The sequence below is a fragment of the Vulpes vulpes genome, chromosome 11 (assembly GCF_048418805.1).
Source record: "Vulpes vulpes isolate BD-2025 chromosome 11, VulVul3, whole genome shotgun sequence".
Lineage (NCBI taxonomy): Eukaryota > Metazoa > Chordata > Mammalia > Carnivora > Canidae > Vulpes > Vulpes vulpes.
In genome coordinates, this window is record NC_132790.1 from 79,993,485 (window position 1) to 80,013,302 (window position 19,818).

Sequence of the window (19,818 nt, forward strand, 5' to 3'; positions counted from 1 at the left end):
TGGGTACATACCTGGGAGTGGAATTCTTATATGGAGTTATATATAGTTATATGATAACTCTACATTTAACTTTTTGAGGAACAGCCAAGCTTTTCCAAGTGACTGAAGCATTTCACAATCCTTCTATCACTGTATGAGGAGTCCAGTTTCTCCATGTCCATACCAATATGTGTCATTGTCTTTTTTTATTTTAGCTATCCTAGTAGATATGAAGTGGTTGTTATTTTATTTATTTATTTATTTATTTATTTATTTATTTATTTTTTAAGATTTATTTATTTTTTGAGAGAGTAAGCATGCGTGTGCATGAGTGGAGGGAGGGGCAGAAGGAGAGAATCCTCAATCCTCAACAGATTCCCTGATGAGTGTGGAGCCTGAGGGTGGGGCTCAATCCCACAACCCATGAACTCATGACCTGAGCTGAAACCAAGAGTTGGACACTTAACCAGCTAAACCACGCAGGCACCATTTGTGGTTTTAATTTGCATTTCCCTGATGACTAGATGTTGAATATCTTTTTATTTCTTTGTTGGCCATTTGTGTATTTTTCATAAAATCTCTATTCAAATCACTTACCCATTTTTTTTATTTGGGTTATTCATCCTTTTGTTGAGTTGTGAGAGTTCATTATATATTCTGAATATAAGTTGCTTATCAGACATATGATTTCAGATATTTTCTGCTATTTTGTGGGTTCTTTTTACTTTTTTAATGGTTATCACCTGAAGCACAAGGTTTTTGATTTTGACGAAATCCAGTTTATCTTTTTCTTTTGCTACTTGTGCTTTTGGTGTCATATCTAAGAAGCCATTACTTAATCCAAGGTCTCAAAGATTTACTCCCATATTCTAAGAATTTTATAGCTTTGATTTTGGGTTAATTTTTGTATATAGTGTGAAATAGAGATCCAATTTTATTCTTTTTGCATGTGGATATCCAGTTGTCCCAGCACCATTTGTTGAAAAGATTATTCTTTCCCTATTAAATTGTTTTGGGACTCTGGTCAAAAATAATAGGCCATAAATGTAAAGGTTTATTTGTGAACTGCCAATTTTGTTCCATTAATTTATATGCCTGGCCTTATACCAGAACTATATCATCTTGATTAGTTTAGCTTTGTACTAAGTTTTAAAACTAGGGGGACAGCCCCAGTGGCTCAGTGGTTTAGCACCGCCTTCAGCCCGGGGTGTGATCCTGGAGACCCAGGATCAAGTCCCACGTCAGGCTCCCTGCATGGAGCCTGCTTCTCCCTCTCTGCCTGTGTCTCTGACTCTCCCTCCTTCCCTCTCTCTCTCTCTCTCTGTGTTTCTCATGAATAAATAAAATTTAAAAATCTTTTTAAAAAATAAAATAAAAATAAAACTAAGAAGTTTGAAATTCACTTTTGTTCATTTTCAAGATTTGGCTGTTCTGGGTCTCTTGCATCTCCATAAGAATTTTAGAGTTAGCTAGTCAATTTTACAAAAAAAGCAGCTGGGATTTTGATAGGGATTATATTAAAGGTGTGGATCAAATAGGGGAGTATTGCTGCCGTAACAGTAATGAGACTTTTGATCCATGTGCGGAATATTTCCATTTATTTACATCTTTTAAAATTTGTTTCAAAAAAAAATTTTTGTTACAGCAGTATTTTGTTTTTAGTGACAACTTGAAGCTTTTAACTTCTTAAAAGATCTTTCCTTTCCAGAGAGGGATAGTTATTTCATTAATCATGTACATTATTATGTGGCACTCAAATTTTTATTACACTTACATATTTTATGTGGCTGATTCTAATCTAATTTTAAAGCATTCCTCATCATCTTAATGTAAAAAACAAATGGCTAACATTAAAAATTGTGTTGTTTTGGGCAGCGCCAGTGGCGCAGCAGTTTAGTGCCGCCTGCAGCCTGGGGTGTGGTCCTGGAGACCCAATATCGAGTCCCACATCAGGCTTCCTGTAATGGAGCCTGCTTCTCCCTCTGCCTGTGTCTCTGCCCCTCTCTCTCTGTCTCTATGAATAAATGAAACCTTAAAAAAAATGTTGTTTTATTTATTTTTTATTTTTTTTAAGATTTTATTTATTTATTAATGAGAGATAGAGAGAGGCAGAGACACAAGCAGAGAGAGAAGCAGGCTCCATACAGGGAGCCTGACGTGGGACTCGATCCCAGGTCTCCAGAATCATGCCCTGGGCCAAAGGCAGGTGCCAAACCACTGAGCCACCCAGGCGTCCCAATTGTGTTGTTTTAGAATTGTTCGTTGAACCTTTTCTCTAGAAACAAGTCTGTCTACAACAGATTTTATGTGTGATTTTGGGGATTTAAGGCCTTGGTTTTAAGTGACTTTGTGCCTGTATACATACTGCTAACCCAGGCCCAACATTCAGAAAAACGTTATTGATAGTGCCAGCAAGGATGAATAAGTATTTTTCTTTTTATGTATGTCTAAATTAAAAATATATGTCTTAAGTTAAATATGTATATTTACATACATCTAAATTAAAAAATAACCACTTTACATATTTCTCTTGAGATATTCATGTGACCTATTTCATGTTACCTTTGTAATAGTTTTCACGGGTCTTATTTTGCAGCCACTACTCCATGCTCTTATTAATTCAAGTCTATTTATGGTTAGTGTAGTCTCCTTGGCTGACAAGTAGCCTTTTCTCCTATGGTTATCATATTCCCCCACGCAAAGTACCTAACTATATGTTTGCTCTGGAAGGACCAAGAAGGGGGAATAGCTTTCAGCAGTAAAAAGCGCTTTTCTTTCATGAAGGAGCGTAGTTTCATTTTTGGTCTAATAAGCAAGCCATTTCTAATAAGGAGGATGCACATATTTCAATTAAAGCGGAAGTGCAGATTCACTTAGAGAAACTTTAGGGTGATTTTTATTTATTTTATTAAGATTTTATTTATTCATGAGACACAGAGAGAGAAAGAGAGATAGGCAGAGACATAGGCAGAGGGAGAAGCAGGCTCCATGAAGGGAGCCTGATGTAGGGCTCGATTCCAGGACTCCAGGATCATGCCCTGAGCCCAAGGCAGACGCTTAACCGCTGAGCCACCCAGGCATCCCTTTAGGGTGATTTTTGAAGTACAGGTTTTTAGTTTTTTCTGGGTGGAAATTACAAGTAAAATCTACTTGTGCATCACTTTGATATTTGCATACATTAATTGTAGCAAATGCTCTGAATTTAAAAGTAGTATTTTAGTATCTGAACTAGATTCTAATACCTTGGGATGGATATATGGTAATCAGTCTATTAAATGGCAGATGTTTATGACATTCATATACAGTCACTGTAATGACTAGATACAGGAAATTGAGAGGAAAGTTGGCTGAAAGTAAAGCTGGCAAATTTCTGATAACCTTTCTTATGTGTAGAAATAGAATCCTGCAACATAAGAGATACTCTTCTCTTTAGCCAACTGGTATTTATAGATCTCACCGACTCTGATAATCCTAGAAATCCTGAGGGTTTTTTACCCTGCTTTATTGATCTAGTTCTTGACCCTGCCAGCCTCTAAACCTCAGTTGAGTCCCATCCTGAACTGTTTTTGTGTTTTCTTTTATAATTCTTTGTGCTTATTATCACGCAATCTGGGATTTGAACATTTTTCATCCAAAAGTGGAAATAGTAATGCATTTGCTTGATAGGAATTTTATATTTTACACGTAGTGTTGTATTAGAAGCTAGCTCCAGGAGCGAAGGTAGTCTTTTCAACAAATGATGCTGATTACCTGGACATGTACATGCAAACAAAACAAAACAAAACAAAGAATCTAGGCACAGACTTTAAACTTTTCACAAAAATTAACTCAAAACTGATCACTGACCTAATGTGAAACACAAAAGTCTTAAAAGATAACATGGGAGAAAATCTAGATGGCTCTTGAGTTTGATGATTACTTTTTCGATACAACACCAAAGATGCAGCCCATGAAAAAATGAATTGGTAAAGCAGACTTCATTAAAATTTTAAAACTTCTGCTCTGTGAAAGACAGTGTCAAGAGAATGTAAAAACAAGGTGGGAGAAAATATTTGTAAAAGACATTTGATAAAGGACTATTCAAAGTATACAAAGAACCCTTAAAACTCAACAATAAGAAAACAGACAACTCAACTAAAAAATGAGCCAAAGACTTTGGCAGGAATCTCACCAAAGAAATACAGATGGCAAATAAACACATGGAAAAATGTTTCACATCATCAGTCATCAGGGAAATGCAAATATAGAGATACTACTGCATATTTAATGGATTGACCAAAATCCAGGACATTGACAGCAACACAAATGCTGGTGATGAGGGTGTAGAACAAAGGGAACTCTAATCATTTGCTGGTGGGAATGCAAAATGGTATAACCACTTTGGAAGACCTTTTGGTGGTTTCTTACAAAACTCAACGTCCTCTTACCATATGATCCAGCAATCACACTCTATAGTATTTACCCAAAAGAGTTGAAAACTTACACAAAAACTTTTGTGTTGAAAACATCCACCCAAAAACCTGCACACAGATGCTTATAACACCTTTAATCATAATTACCAAAACTTGGAAACAACCAAGAAGTCCTCCAGTAAATGAATGCATGGATAAACTGTATTACATGCAGACAATGAATATTATTCAGTGCTAAAATGAAATCAACCATCAAGGTAGGAAAGCTATGAAAGAAACTTAAGTGCATATTATAAGTGACAGAAGCAGTCTGAAAAGATTGTATACTATATAATTCCAACTATATGACATTGTAGAAAAGGCGTAGAACTTTGGAGCAGTGAAAAAATGAGTGGCTGCCAAGGTTTCAGAGGGGAGGGGGAGGGATAAAAGGTGGAGCACAGAGGATTTTTAGGGCAGTGAAACTTACTCTGTGTGATACTGTAATGGTGGATACATGTCATTTTATATTTGTCCAGACCCATAGAATGGGCAACCCCAAGAGTGAACCTTAATGTAAACTTGACTTGGGTTGAAAATGATGTGTCAATGTAGGTTCAGCAGTTATAACAAATAGATGTACCACTGTGGTGAGTGGAGGATGTTGGTAATGAGGGAGACTGCATGGATAGGGTCAAGGAGTATTTGGGAAATCTGTACCTTCCTAATCTTGCTGTGAACTTAAAACTACTCTAAAAATTGAGAGTATTAAAAAAAAATAGCTTTAACTCAGCTGGAAAAAAATACAGACCTTGTATCATGAAATTAAGCCCTTACATTTCATGGGATGTGCTTTATTTCTTCTGAAAGAAACGGAACATTTTCTTACTGAGTTATTGGGATATTTGCAGAGAGAGTATGTACTATATATGCCTTTCTCTTTTCTGAGGAGTACAACTTCTGATGTAAGTAAGCCATCTCAGGTGAAACTAATCTTTCAGTTGGAATTTGACCAGAATCAGAGTATCCTGGTATTATAGGCATAGGAATGATCACTTTGCCCATTAATTTTCTTCTCTGTATTAAGTATAAATTTAGTAGTCATGGTTACTGGAAACATAATGATACTAATTGTAATTAATTCAATGGCTCTGTTGGAGTTTTGAACCCCTCCCCCCTGTTACTTAATCAGCGGAATAATAGCAATAAGAATAGCTAACATTTACCATTATAAACAAGTGACAGATACTTTACATGGATTATTTCTTTTAATCTTCACATTATGAGGTGTGTGTGTGTGTGTGTGTGTGTGTGTAATCATTCCACATCTTTCAGTTGGAGAAGCTGAAGCTTGAAGAGATTAAGCAAATTATCAGAGGATACATAGAAAGTGAATAGTTCAGTGTTTGAACAAAGGCAGTGACTCCAGAGCTGGTGGGTTTAATTATAAGCTGTAGTTCCTCCTTCAGCATTGCTTACCATTGATCTCCTCTGAGAAACCTTGTGTTTCAGTTAGCCTTAATTTCATTATTTCATGGACTAAAATTCTAATTCAAATACCTGGATTGTGAAGCTTTTAGTAGTAAAAGGAAAGATTCTATGAGAATACTAATGGCTTCTTAGAAATTGGTAGCCAAAACTTATTTAAAAACGATCGAAGGAACTAGGGTGTTCAGCTTAGGAAAGAGGTTTCAAAGTGAAAGTCTGGTTGGCAGAAAAATTATTATATCCTATGTGAAGCTGAAAGACAGAACTTGAACCAGAGGGTGAAATTTGTAAGAAAGTAAATATTGGCTTAATTCTAAGAAACAATGGTCAATATCTGCAGTACTGGAAATAAATAGAATTACTCTTAAGGAAGGTGAGTTGGTTCTCTTGCACCAGTAATGAACAATTAAAATCAAGCCAGCTTTGATCAGGGTATTCCAAAGGTTCAAGCTGTATGTTCTGGGCACTAGGCTAGGTAGCATAAAAGCTTTCAACTCTGATTATTTGGGTTATTTGAAGCCCATTGCATAGACTATCTCCTGAAAGAATTGAGGTTCTTAACTTTAATATACAAAGGTTTTATGACCTCAAGAAACTTGAAAAACATTATTCTATAGTAAACACAAGCTTTGTCTGTACTTTACAAAAAGAAAGTAATACTGAACTTTCTCTATTTTGAGAGAGTTGAATGGTAGTGAAATCTTGTGCAGAATATTGTGATGGTGGTCAATATTTTTGGAGTGTCCACTGACACTATTGTGCGTGTCTAATTGATACATTCTAGTTAAGAGTATTCAAGTCTGGAATTAACTTTCAAACAATGACAAGTATATTATCTCTTAACTGCTTTAAAGTTCATTTCAGTTGTTTGAATTAGTTAATTTAATAATAAAATGTTGGGAGGGGCAGCTGGGTGGCCAGACTCTTGGTATAGACTCAGGATATGATGTAAGAGTTGTGAGATCAAGCCTGTGCTGGGCGTGGAGTCTGCTTAAGATTCTCTCTCTCTTTCCTTCTTCTCACCCCCTCCCCTTACCTCTCTCTCTCTTCCTCTCTTAAATAATAATTTTTAAAAATATTGGGAAGAAACTGGGTCTTTGAGGGACTGGACTCCTTCATTCACTGCCATGTCCTTGAACCTAGCTCTGATGTATCCTTGTTTAATACTGGGTTGATCTATGGTTATACTTAATACGATATCTGATTTAATACATTAGGGTTTTCCCTAAAAAAAAAAAAATTGCCGTAGGAAAAAAGTCATGTCATAAAAAGGAAAGTGGTATTTATAAGGACTATAAAATTTAGGGATCCCTGGGTGGTGCAGCGGTTTGGCGCCTGCCTTTGGCCCAGGGCGCGATCCTGGAGACCCGGGATCGAATCCCACGTCGGGCTCCTGGTGCATGGAGCCTGCTTCTCCCTCTGCCTGTGTCTCTGCCTCTCTCTCTCTCTCTCTGTGACTATCATAAATAAATAAAAAAATTTAAAAAAAAAAAGGACTATAAAATTTAAAAATGGCATAACATAGGGACACCTGGGTGGCTCATTTGATCTGAGCTCAGGTCTTCTATCAGCAGTATCATTAGCACGTTTTCACTTGTTCTTATCTGTACTACTAGTTGTTATGGGAGCAAAATGCCCCAGATAAAGTGCTTCAAATATGTTTTTTATTTAAATAGCTTTAGTTTCCTGATTTAAATAACATTAGAGGGATCCCTGGGTGGCGCAGTGGTTTGGCGCCTGCCTTTGGCCCAGGGCGCGATCCTGGAGACCCGGGATCGAATCCCATGTCGGGCTCCCGGTGCATGGAGCCTGCTTCTCCCTCTGCCTATGTCTCTCTCTCTCTCTCTCTCTCTCTCTCTCTGTGTGTGTGTGTGACTATCATAAATAAATAAAAAATTAAAAAAAAAAAAGATTAAATAACATTAGAGTTAATGGGTAATGTAAATTATATCACTTATTAAGCTGTCCTATTAGAATAAATCTATGAGTTATAAAAACTTGAGGGAAGAAAATGCCTATTCCCTATAGACATTTAATGATGTGTATAACTTTAGTTCTGAATAAAACAGAAACAAGTGCAATAAGTAAAGTCAATAATGAATATTAATTTCTCGGCGAAAAGGTGTTAGCTTTTATGTTTCTTCATATTATGTATATGACATCATCTGTTATAAATTTCTCATACGTACATTTTGTTTAGTCTTTATTCCTTTTGTTATTTGGTTTTAATATAGTTATATTTTATAAGAACTTTTAGGGACCTCCTGGGTGGCTTAGTTGGTTAAGTGTCTGCTTTTGGCTTATGTGATGATCCCAGAGTCCTAGGGTTGAGCCCCACCCTCAAGTTCCCTGCTCAGTGGGGAAGCCTGTTTCTCCCTCTCCTACTCCCCCTGCTTACACTCTTTGGTACTCTGTCAAATAAATAAAATCTTTTTTCTTTTTTTTTAAGATTTATTTATTTGTGAGAGACATAGAAGCAGAGACACAGAGGGAGAAGCAGGCTCTCTACAGAGAGCCTAATACAGGACTCCATCCCAGGGCCTGGGATCACAACCTGAGCCAAAGGCAGATGCTCAACCACTGAGCCACCCAGGTGTCCCCACTTTTTTAAAAAAGAACTTTTAGTATGATAATTTTTAGGGATTAGCCAACACATTCATCTCAAACCCATAAGAACAGCAAATGCAATTATAATTTATAGATGGCATTTTCTCTTTGCAGATAAATAAAATGGGAGTACTGTATTTCATAAAAATAACACCTTTTCATTTCCTGATGTTATAGTGGTTATGAGTAAAAATTGGTATGGAATTAGTTGCTGTCTGACATATTCTGTTTTAAAAGCAAGAGTAAATGAACAGGTCATAGATTTGAATGCATGTTGATTTATTATTGGATAGATTGGTCTATTTAGCTATTTGATGGACACTGAGCATGTGCTGTATGTAGTGATGGGTCCTACGTAGAGGAGTTAGAGTTTCAAAGATAATGAAGACATTACTGAACTTAGGGGAATCCCTCCTTGTTCTTTATGATGAAGGACACTAATGACTTAGTAAAAGATACCAAAAAAAAAAAAAATCATTTGCCGGTGTTGTGACTAACATACCACATAACACACCATATCTGTGATTCAGATTTTAATCTCTAAATTTGATATCCAAGGAGACTTTACAGGTAATCTTTGAAGATTTAAGGCTACTTAAAATGTTTTTAATGACCTAGAAGTATTTGTTCTATCCTTAAAGGGAAGTACGGCACACATTCTAGAGGACAGAGGTAGAGGGAACTCTCCTGGAAGGGGGAGAGAGGAGAATAGAAGAGAATTCTCTTAAGAATTTCCTTATAGCTTTCTTCTTAGGGAAGCTGTAGAGCTCAGTATTTTGTCTGAAAGATAGGTCTGAGTTTACTAGTCATGACAGTATTCTGGGCCTAATGGACACTTGACTCCAGCATCCTTTTGCTGAAGGATCTAGAATATGCTTTCTGGTTATGGTAGTCACTAAGTAGCTGTGGCTATTTAAATTTAAAGTAATTAAATATAAAGAAAATTTAAAATTCACTTGCATTAGTCACATTTCAAGTGCTCAATAGCTACATGCGGCTCATGGCTGCCTCATCAGACAGAAAGTTCTTTTGTGTAGCACTGATCTAAACAACTAAGTTACATGAGAAAGATGTTCAGAAGGCCTTTAGTTGGGTGGAGGAAATTAGTTTATTTTTATTTTTTTTTAAGATTTTATTTATTTATTCATGAGAGAGAGAGGCAGAGACAGAAGCAGAGGGAGAAGGAGGCTCCATGCAGGGGACCCAATGTGGGACTCCATCCTGGGACTCCAGGATCATGCCCTGGGCTGAAGACAGGCTCTAAACCGCTGAACCACCCAGGTGTCCCAGGAAATTGATAAGAATTTAAAATTCTTAGAATTCTAAAAGAATTTAAAAGAATATCTTTAGAATTGAAAAGAATATCTTCTTAGCTGATATCCATTAAGACTTTGAGTGTGGAAAAAAAAAAAAGACTTTGAGTGTGAGGGACGCCTGGGTGGCTCAGCGGTTGAGCATCTGCCTTTAGCTCAGCGTATCATCCTGGAGTCCCGGAATTGAGTCCCACATTGGGCTCCCTGCATGGAGTCTGCTTCTCTTTCCCTCTGCCTATGTCTCTGCATCTCTCTCTCTCACCTCTCTCTCCCCCTCTGTGTCTCTCATAAATAAATAAAATCTTAATAAAAAAAAAAGACTTTGAGTATGACAACAGTAGTTGACATTGGAAAGGAACATTTCAGGCATTTAATTCTTATACTTTTGCTCCCAATGCGTAAAATATAAACAAATTCTGTAGTTTCATTTCAGTATTATATCATGACTTTCCAGATGATTCTGAACGTTAGAATTTGTGAATTCACATTTCTGTCAGATATTTGATTTCATTGTGAAGTCTTCTGAGGCAGATAGTGATTCAACAAGATCTTTGTCCCTGTTAATTGATAAAAGCCTCTGAAGTTCTGAGACTTTTTAGATGTTTAGGTTAATTTTCAGGTACTTAAGCAATCTCTCAACCCTCACCTAGCTTAAGAAGGTAGCAAATGAATGTTTTTATGTTAGAAGAAGATGCTTTCATTCTTTAGATCATTTCCCACTCTATTTTAGACATGTGAAATTAGGGAAGAAATATTTGTAACATTTGTAATATGGCAATACTTTTGTAATGACTATATGGCAAAGATTAATATAATTGATCATTTTCTTTTTTTTCCCAAATGGAAATAACTTCCTCATTTTTATCATATAATACATTATTTAGAAAAAAATGGAAATATAAAAATTAAATTGTGAAAGATCTCTCTTGATCTCAATGGAAATCCTTCTAGTGTGTTACCCTCAAGTCTGATCATGGCTTTTGGCTTAAGGCATGTATATCTTTTTACCGTATTAGTAGTTTAAAGCAGAAAAACATGATTTTCATAGATATCAAAAAGGCATTTTGATTGTATTTAACATCCATTTTTGGTCATTTAAAAATCTCTTGACTGAAATACAAATAGATACTTCAGTAAATATGATTGGTTATATTAATAGATTTTTCTAATAATTGAACTCTGTTTTCCTAAAATGAATCTTTTTTGGTCATGGTGTACTACTATTTTAATAACCTGCTTGATTTTTTTTTTTTTTAAAGATTTTGTTTATTTGACAGAGTATAAGCAGTGGGGGGAGCAGCAGGCTGAGAGAGAGGGAGAAGCAGGCTCCCCGCTGAACAAGGAGGGCTGATGTAAGGCTTAGTCCTAGGAATCAGGGATCATGGCCTGAGGCAGAGGCAGATGCTTAACCAACTGGACTACCCAAGGCACCCTGTTAGGGACTTCGCATCTTTTTTTAAAATTAAAAAAAAATTAAATATATTTTTTAAACATTTTATTTATTTGAGAGAGAGAAAGAGCACAAGAGGCGGGGCGGGGGTGCAGAAGAAGAGAAAGAAGCAGGCTCCTTGCTGAACAGGAAGAAGGACTTGGGATAAGATCCCAGGATGTGGGTCTCCATCCCAGGACCTGGAGATCATGATGAACCAAAGGCAGACACTTAACTGACTAAGCCACCCAGGCCTCCTGAGCTATTTGATTCTTATTGTTAATATTTATTTTAAAAATTGGTATATCTTTTTTGTCTTTTTGTGTTGTCTTACCAGATTTTAGTATCACTAAAAGAATTGAGTAACTGTCCTTAGTCTATTTCCTGAAATACCTTAAGGAGCATGGAACTTAACTCTTTCTTTAAGGTTCATCTTGTTTGAGCCATGGTGCTTTTGTAGGTTGTAATTCTTTGCAGCTTTCTTGAATTCTTCTGTTTAGGGGTTGATTTGTTCATAATTTGCAAATTTTTCTGCCTAGTGTTACATCATTATTTCTTCTGTATCTGTGATTATAAATTCTTATATTCTTAATTTTGTTTTTGTGTTTTCCTAAACTAGCCAATGTTTTATGTATTTTATTTTTAAAAAACTATTTTTAAGTAGGTTTTTCTATTTCAGTTTCTATTTTTGCCATTATGGATTCCTTTTATAAGGGATTATTGATATTGAAGTGATTTTTCTCCTTAGATATGTTACTTTAAGTTAAGAAAGTGAAGTGAGAAGTGAAACTTGCTTGTCTATGGTGTAGGTTTCCTACTCCTATAAAATTGCAACACTTAAGTGTAGTAGATACTTGCTTAAATACAAATGATTAAAATTCTAGAATATTGCTGTGACTTACCAGTTACAGGCCATAGGTTTTCCTACCTTTGGATCATGGTTTTGTTGAAAGGATATTTTGAAAAAATTAGTAGTGTGCAGTGTTATTGTTGTTCTTAATAAAATTTTCCCATTGAGAATCTTGGCATCCTTAGGTAATATTTTGCTGACTTCATGTATACTAACAACTCCTCAAGCTTGCATAAGGTCCTAATTCTCTGCTTAAGGATCTTACTAGTTCCTTCACTCACGGTAGAATGAGTGGTGGTAGGTGGGTTTTAATATCAATAACACTTTGGAATATAAAACTAAGCTATATTTAGTTATCATTAATCAACTGATATATTTCTATTGAAATATCCCTTTTGGTTTAATATCATATATTTTATTATAAAATGTTTCATTTATTTAAGACTAAATTTAAGTCCTTGTCTTTCTTTGTAGGTATAAGCGTGTCTTTTCAGTTGGAACCCATGCGATTACTACCTATAATCCCAATACCTTAGAAGTAACAAATCAGGTAATCATTTTAGAAGCAGTCAGACATTTTTTGAATTCCATTTGAATTTTAAAGCCAGATATGACCCATGATTCCCTGGCCTGAAATCAATACTTTAGGTTAGAAAAGTCAACTTCAAAAGAGATTGATAAGCTTATATAATACAAAAAATAAGTAAATAAAAGAGGATGGTGACAAATGTTTTTTTTTTTCTAGACTCTAAGGAGTATAACTTTTTGATATGTTGTTTTCGATTGTTGCCATCTCTTATGTAAATTGGTACATTAATTCTTCATAATTTTAAAGACTGTATTGCTGCAGTAAAGGCATACATAAGTCACAGTGCAGTGGTTGGAAAATACTTGTAATGGAAGTAGGATTACTGTTTATAAAGCAAGACCTTGAATATGGATAAGTAAACATATTTAAATATATTTAGCTTATTTTTAATTCTAAATTAGGCATGTTTTACAGATTTTGTTTTAACAGATCATAAAATTTTATTCCTCACTTTTCACTTTTCTGTATTTTAATTGCTTTGGATTAATGTTATTAATCATTAAAATTGAAATACAGATGAGATTTTTATTGTTGTCTCTGATCTGATAATTGAAAATCTTTAAAAGAATTTGTTACAGAATTACTGTAATATATAACATCATCTAGGCCTCTCTTATTTTGTAAGATTTTTCTCATTTAATTGTGAAATTAAAGTAGTAAAAATAGTGTAATATTTAATATACCATCAGTTGGAAGAATTTTTCTTTTTGTTAGTGGCCTTATGGAGACATTTGCAGCATCAGTCCCGTTGGAAAAGGACAAGGAACAGAATTCAACCTCACATTTCGTAAAGGCAGTGGGAAAAAATCAGAAACTTTAAAATTTTCTACAGAGCACAGGACAGAACTTCTTACAGAAGCATTGGTAAGAACAGTTTCATGTTAATAAGCTAAATTTTTCTGTCCTTTTTTTTTAATGAAACAGTTGCAAATTGCAGATATTAATGTTCTGAGCCTTTGTTCCCACACTGCTCATTTTTTTCTTATTGACTGTAACTTGATTCTGTGAAACTTTCACTTTCTCTAACTGAAAGGCTGGAAAATCTTGTGTTTAATAGTGTTTAGTCTTTTTAAGCACACATACAGAGCAAAGCAGTTGTATGTTTAATCTATTTTAATTTTCAGCGAAGTTTCACACATTTTTTTATTGAACAGTCTTAAACTATAATTCAATAATATTTTTTAATATCAAAGTTATCAGGTTGGAATTTTACATGTTTTGGATAAAAAGGACTGAACTATTGAGTTGTCCTTACCAGTTTGTTGTCATAAACTGTGATTATGTTTTTCTCTTTCAGAGATTTAGAACTGATTTTTCAGAGGGAAAAATCACAGGAAGGGCAAGTATTAAACATTATGAATATCTATTTTTATTCTAATGTTGCCTGTTATTATAGAAATCATTCTGTGTTCTGTGTGTTCCTTTTATGGCAAAGCTAAAGGGAAAAAAGGAATCCTCATTTGTTTTCTGGCACTGTGTGATAGATGTAGTTTAACAGGAAATTCCAATACGAGGAATTAGATTTATGACTGTTAATGCCAGTGGTTGGGGAAAAAGTTTGAGACCGAACTATGGAACATTAAAAACAGTGCTATAACCACTCAGGGTACTCTTTATTCAATACTCTAAACAGCCACAGTAAGCATCACACTGTGGATAATACCTGTTGGAACATACAGTAGTTGTTTGGTATAGGATTTTCCTATTTCAGAAGAATTAAGGTTTTAAGTTTGGAGTGTATCAGAATTGATATATGTTCTTGCACTGCTAATAAAGCTTTGCATGGTGCACTAACAACTTTGGAGAAGTCACCATTGCTTATTAGAATCTTCATAACTTTCTCAGGCATTCTGTAGTAATGTTACAACAGCATTTAAACTAAATCAGAGACTTCAGAGGAGGGGATATGGGAGTTTATGCTTTTTTCCTTCCTTGAAATACTGAATTTTTTCCCATGAGAATGTATTGCTTTTATAACAGGGATGGGGGCAGAATAATGCCTAAACTGGTAGTACTGTTCAGAATTCTGACTTCTGGTCAAAGGCAGGAACTAAAGATTCTAAGAAGCTGGCAGTACCCTTTCCCTGTCTTTTTTAAAGTCCTCATCCTTTCTGTGGATGTTTCTGTTAGAAGTTTTAGCATCTCAGAACCCTCAATGATCTCATCAAGCAACTGACTGGTTGCTGAGGAGACATTTAAAATAGATAAATGGCAGTTGACAAGCTGCTTTTTTCTTGTTCCTCATGAGCCACAGTCAAATTTCTATAAATTATAATCTGGTGTGCTTATTTAAATTGTTTTATGTTAGCAGTTGACTTTTCCATATTCCTTATTTGGAAAACAACTGCTTCCAAAAACATACTTCTAGATTTTGTTTATAAGCTTCTCAATACTTTACAAAACTGAGATGGAAACTGTCTCTAGAAGATTGCCTGAAAGTCAGTCTGCTTAGTTTTATTCAGGAATGAATGGCAAAAAGCTTCCTCTCCCAAAAGCTCTGCTGGAAAATACTCTTGTATAAATTGAATTTGACCCTCAGATCTTCAGTTGTCCCCAGATAGACTCTATATCAGATCTCTAAGTCTCTTTTAGCCACTACAATCCTGAGGTTAATGATGTGTTTCTGTCAGCACATCTCGTTATGACAGTTGATTATCAGCTGTGAGGAACAGAGACGATCCTGCAGAGTGGGTTAGGGCATGCAACAACAAGTGTAGTTTGGAAAAGCACCACCATTTTTGTGGTTTCCCTTCTTCTGGAGAGAAGTGGCACTGCTCCATTCTTTAGTTCAGAATCAAGGTGCTAAATATATTCTTGGGTTAATGCAGGCCCTTGTCTTTCTGCAAATTCCTTTTGTGGAACTATAATGTGCATTATTATGCAGTTGATCTGTAATGCCAAAGGGACTTGATGTCATATGATTCTGAGCCAGACTGAGGCTCATTGCGGAGTTTAGTGTTGGGGTGTTGTGGAGGTGTTTATTATTTAATGCCTTACTCACTTTTCTGAATACCTACAAGAGAATTTCTCTCATTTCAGTATTAAAAATAGTTGTACTTCTGAGTAACGGATTTACTTTTACTTAAGAGTCCCGTGACTGACCATGTGTTCCTCTTCATGTTGTTGGGTAGGAAACTTTGTGGACTTTTTGGGTGGGTGAGGGGATATTCATTTCACATCTGACACTTGGTTACTTTTCTCTTGCCTCATTTTGTCTTTATTTTAAATTATTTTCTCTTGTATCATAACATTTGGTTAGCAGCCTCACCTAAACCTATTTTTTTTCTTTTTAAGAATAAAACCGGGTAGTAAATGAATGTTGACCATTCTAATCATTTCTGATACTAAGTACTTTAATTTATAAAGGAATGTTATTATCTAAGTGGAATTTTACTTGCTAATACAATCAAATATAACTTTGCATTGGTGTGATTAGAAAAGCTTCAGGTCAAACTGAGGCTTCAGCATTTTTATGTATGTAGAAAGAAAATCTATATTAGCATTCTGAACCAGCTCAGGTTATTTAAACTGAATATTGTAACTTCCCCAAAATACGATTTACCTCTTTTCCTTATGTAAGTTGAATTAAAAGAATCCATCAAAAAAGTTGAAACTTTATTCCCAATAAAACTTTCAGAGTATTATTTCTCTTAGAACTTTCTTTTTTTTATAGATTTGCATAAACTCAGAATTGTTTCACAAAATATTATAACCCAAATCTTTGTTAATATAAAAAAGATATAATCTCTTCAGTTTGAGCAAACCTTTTTACTTAAATACAAAGCTTTAAATACCTAAAATTAATGTTTTTAACAATTTGAATAGTAGCTCTAAATATTTATAATATTGTTTTAGATTTCTGGTTGTTTTAGCAGGGACTGATACAGTAAATGTAACTTTATTTTATGGTAAGCTTAAATATGAACCTAAAAGTAATATTACTTCTCTTTCTAGAGATATAACTGCTATAAGCATCACTGGAGTGATACAAGAAAACCTGTCATTTTAGAAGTAACTCCTGGAGGCTTTGACCAGATTAATCCTGCAACCAACAAAGTCCTCTGTTCCTATGACTATAGAAATATTGAAGGCTTTGTAGATCTCTCTGATTATCAGGGAGGGTTTTGTATACTTTATGGAGGATTTAGTAGATTGGTAAGTAGTATTTTTAAAAAGTGGTGCCTTTAAGGGGTGCCTGGGTGGCTCAGCAGTTGAGCATCTGCCTTTGGCGCAGGTCATGATCCCGGGGCCCTGGTATTGAGTCTACATTGGGCTCCCCACAGGAAGCCTGCTTCTCCCCCTGCCTATGTCTCTGCGTCTCTCTCTTGTGTCTGTCATGAATAAATAGATAAAATCTTTAAAAAAAAAAAAGTCATTTAAAAAGAGACATGATGGGGCATCTGGGTGACTCAATTGGTTAAGCCTCTGCCTTTGGCTCAGGTCATGATCCCAGTGTCCTGGGATTGAGCTCCACATTGGGCTCCCTGCTCGGTGGCGAGCCTTCTTCTCCCTTTCCCTCTGCTGCTCTGCTTGCTTGTGCTTTCTCTCTGTCAAATAAATATTTAAAAAATAAATAAAAAGGCATGACTATTTGAAAGAAAGCAGGGTTTTTACACTTGATTTTCAGATTTCATGTGAGTCTTCTGGAAAGAAGTATGGTATTAAGAGTGCAGGCTTGTTATCAAAGAGGCTTGAGCTTGAATCCCAACTTGGAGCTTTTTAAAGTGAGGAGAGTAATACATATATCATAGATTTTTTTTTTTTGAGCCTCCAGTGAGATAACTTATGTAAATGTTTAGCATAATATGTGGGTTAGTATTCAATAAACGGTAGTTACAGTTATTTTAATTAGTATTAATGTCTTAGCTGAAAGAGTCTAAGCTTTCTTTGAAAAATAAGATCTTTTTTATAGTTTTTCCTCCTTTCCCCAGCTGTTTGTAATTTGGAATCTAAGTATTCATTGAAACTTCAAATTTGGAGTTCATTGCCTGTTTTTGTCTTGAAATTCTGAATTATGTGTGAATTGTGTGGTACAGAAGAAGCCACTTAGGATGCTCAGACCCTGTTTGTTAATTGGTAATAGAAGCTGAGCTAGAGGGACACATGGGTGGTTCAGCAGTTGAGCATCTGCCTTCGGCTCAGGGAGTGATCCCAGGGTCTGGGACCAAGTTCTGTATCAGGCTCCTTGCAGGGAGCCTACTTCTCCCTCTGCCTGTGTCTCTGCCTCTCTCTCTGTGTCTCTCATGAATGAACAAATAAAATCATAAATTAAAAAAAAAGCTGAGCTAGAGATGATGACCATCTTTTTTTTTATAAGAAACATTTTGCCTTCCTTAATTAAACCTCACATCTCAGGGATGCCTGGGTGGCCCAGCAGTTGAGCGTCTGCCTTCAGTTCAGAGTGTGATCCTGGAGACCCAGGATCGAGTCCTGCATCAGGCTCCCTGCCTGGAGCCTGCTTCTCCCTCTGCCTCTCTCTCTCTCTCTCTCTCTCTCTCTCTCTCTGTGTCTCTCATGAATAAATAAATAAAATCTTTAAAAAAAAATAATAAACCTCGTATCTCAAAGACGAGCAATAGAGTTTACACAAGGAAAGTCTTGTTTGAACATATTCTCAGGGTTCCTTTCTCTTGAGAATTTTAGTGTCTGTAGCTATCTTGGTGGCCTGGGAACAACTTACTCCCAAGATTTAGTGTTCTATAGATAAATTATCCTTTTCTGAGTAGCAGAGCCAAGACAAGCCTGGATATGGGCTAGGGGGTACCAGAAGGAATATAAAAGGAATGATGATGGGGTAGGAGTGCTGAACTATTTGATTTACAAAATATGTTAGCTCTTCATAGTTACAGGCCTTTTTCCATCTTGGATTTCTCTCTTTGCTTGGGTAATGGGTGCTAACCTAAGTATCTCTCATCTAGGAACACATATCTAGACATTTTGTTACCTCTGAGTCTAGACCCAAAGGATGAAGGCCCAAAGAGAAAATTCGTTCCCTGTCCCACCCTAGAGCAGCTTAAATCCTGTTGTTGAAGTGCTGTCCAAAGGCTCATCTCTTCCATGGACATTGAAATTTATAATGATTAAGTCCTTGGTGGGGGCACCTAGTTGACTCAGTTGGTTATATGTCTTGATTTCAGCTCAGGTCTTGATTTTGACTCAGGTCATGATCTCAGGATTGTGAGATTGAGCCCGGAGTCAGGCTCTATACTAGGGATGGAGCCCACTAAAGATTCTTTCTCTCTCTCTCTCTGTCTCTCCCCCTTTACCCCTCCCCTATCATTTACCTGCTCGCTCACTTTCTCTCTCTCTCAAAAAAAAAAAAAAAAAAAAAAAATCCTTGGTGGAAAATGAACCTAATTGCAGGAGAGAGCCTTAATAGACTTTAATGGGACAATTGTACCACAGTAATTCAGCCAAGCTTTCCAGGGCACAAGGTAAACAGTAAGGATGAGAATTGTGTGAAATTTCTCAATTGGCAACAGTTTTTATTGCTTAATGGCATCAAGCAGTTTTAATTTTAATCATCTACTTTCTAAGTATACTCTGCCTTTTAAAAGGTGGAGTCAGTTCACTACACATGTGATACCGTGACAGATTCATTCAGCAAACCTTTATGTGGTACCTTTTGCATGCATAGTGACTATCCTAAGCGGCTGGGGATAAAATCAGGTTTTAGGATTTTATTTATTTTACCTAATTTCTACACCGAACATGGGGCTTGAACTTATAAGCCTGAGATCAAGGGTTGCCCACTCCATTGACTGAGCCAGCCAGGTACCCCTAAAATGAGGTTTTATTTTATTTTTTAAAAAGATTTATTTGAGAGGGAGCACACATAAACAGAGGCAGCGGCTGAGGGAGAGGGAGAAGCAGATTATCTGCTGAGCAGGGAGCCCAAAATAGGGCTCATTCCCAGGATCCCAGGATCATGACCCAAGCCAAAGCCAGCCGCTTAATGGATTGAGCTACCCAGGCATCCCTAAAATCAGGTTTTAACATGATCTGAACCAGTGTTTCTCAGCCAGGGGGCTATTGGAGTCTGGACAGGACAATTCTTTATTGTGTGACACTTTCCTGCCTTGTCCTTTGCAGCACATTTAGCATTTCTGGCCTCCTGGCATCAAATGCAAGTAGCAATATCTTATCTTTACCTTCGTAAATACACTCCTGGA

At 36.0% G+C, this 19,818-nt stretch overlaps 1 protein-coding gene across 8 annotated transcripts in view; it reads left to right on the forward strand.

Moving 5' to 3' along the window:
* The window catches only part of DNAJC13 (DnaJ heat shock protein family (Hsp40) member C13), a 117,921-nt gene that overhangs the window by 21,956 nt on the left and 76,147 nt on the right, over positions 1 to 19,818 (forward strand). For 6 of the 8 annotated variants that reach the window (XR_003237477.2, XR_011995264.1, XM_026015437.2 and 3 more), the window contains exons 3-6: positions 12,532 to 12,607; positions 13,361 to 13,510; positions 13,944 to 13,985; positions 16,601 to 16,801. Coding sequence is in view for 6 of the 8 variants with exons in the window: in XM_026015437.2 (XP_025871222.1) it covers positions 12,532 to 12,607; positions 13,361 to 13,510; positions 13,944 to 13,985; positions 16,601 to 16,801 (469 nt within the window). In the remaining 2 variants the exon portion in view is untranslated. Of the gene's footprint in view, positions 1 to 12,531; positions 12,608 to 13,360; positions 13,511 to 13,943; positions 13,986 to 15,690; positions 15,774 to 16,600; positions 16,802 to 19,818 lie in introns of those variants that run through there. The other 2 variants (XM_072726871.1, XM_026015440.2) reach the window with 2 other exon arrangements.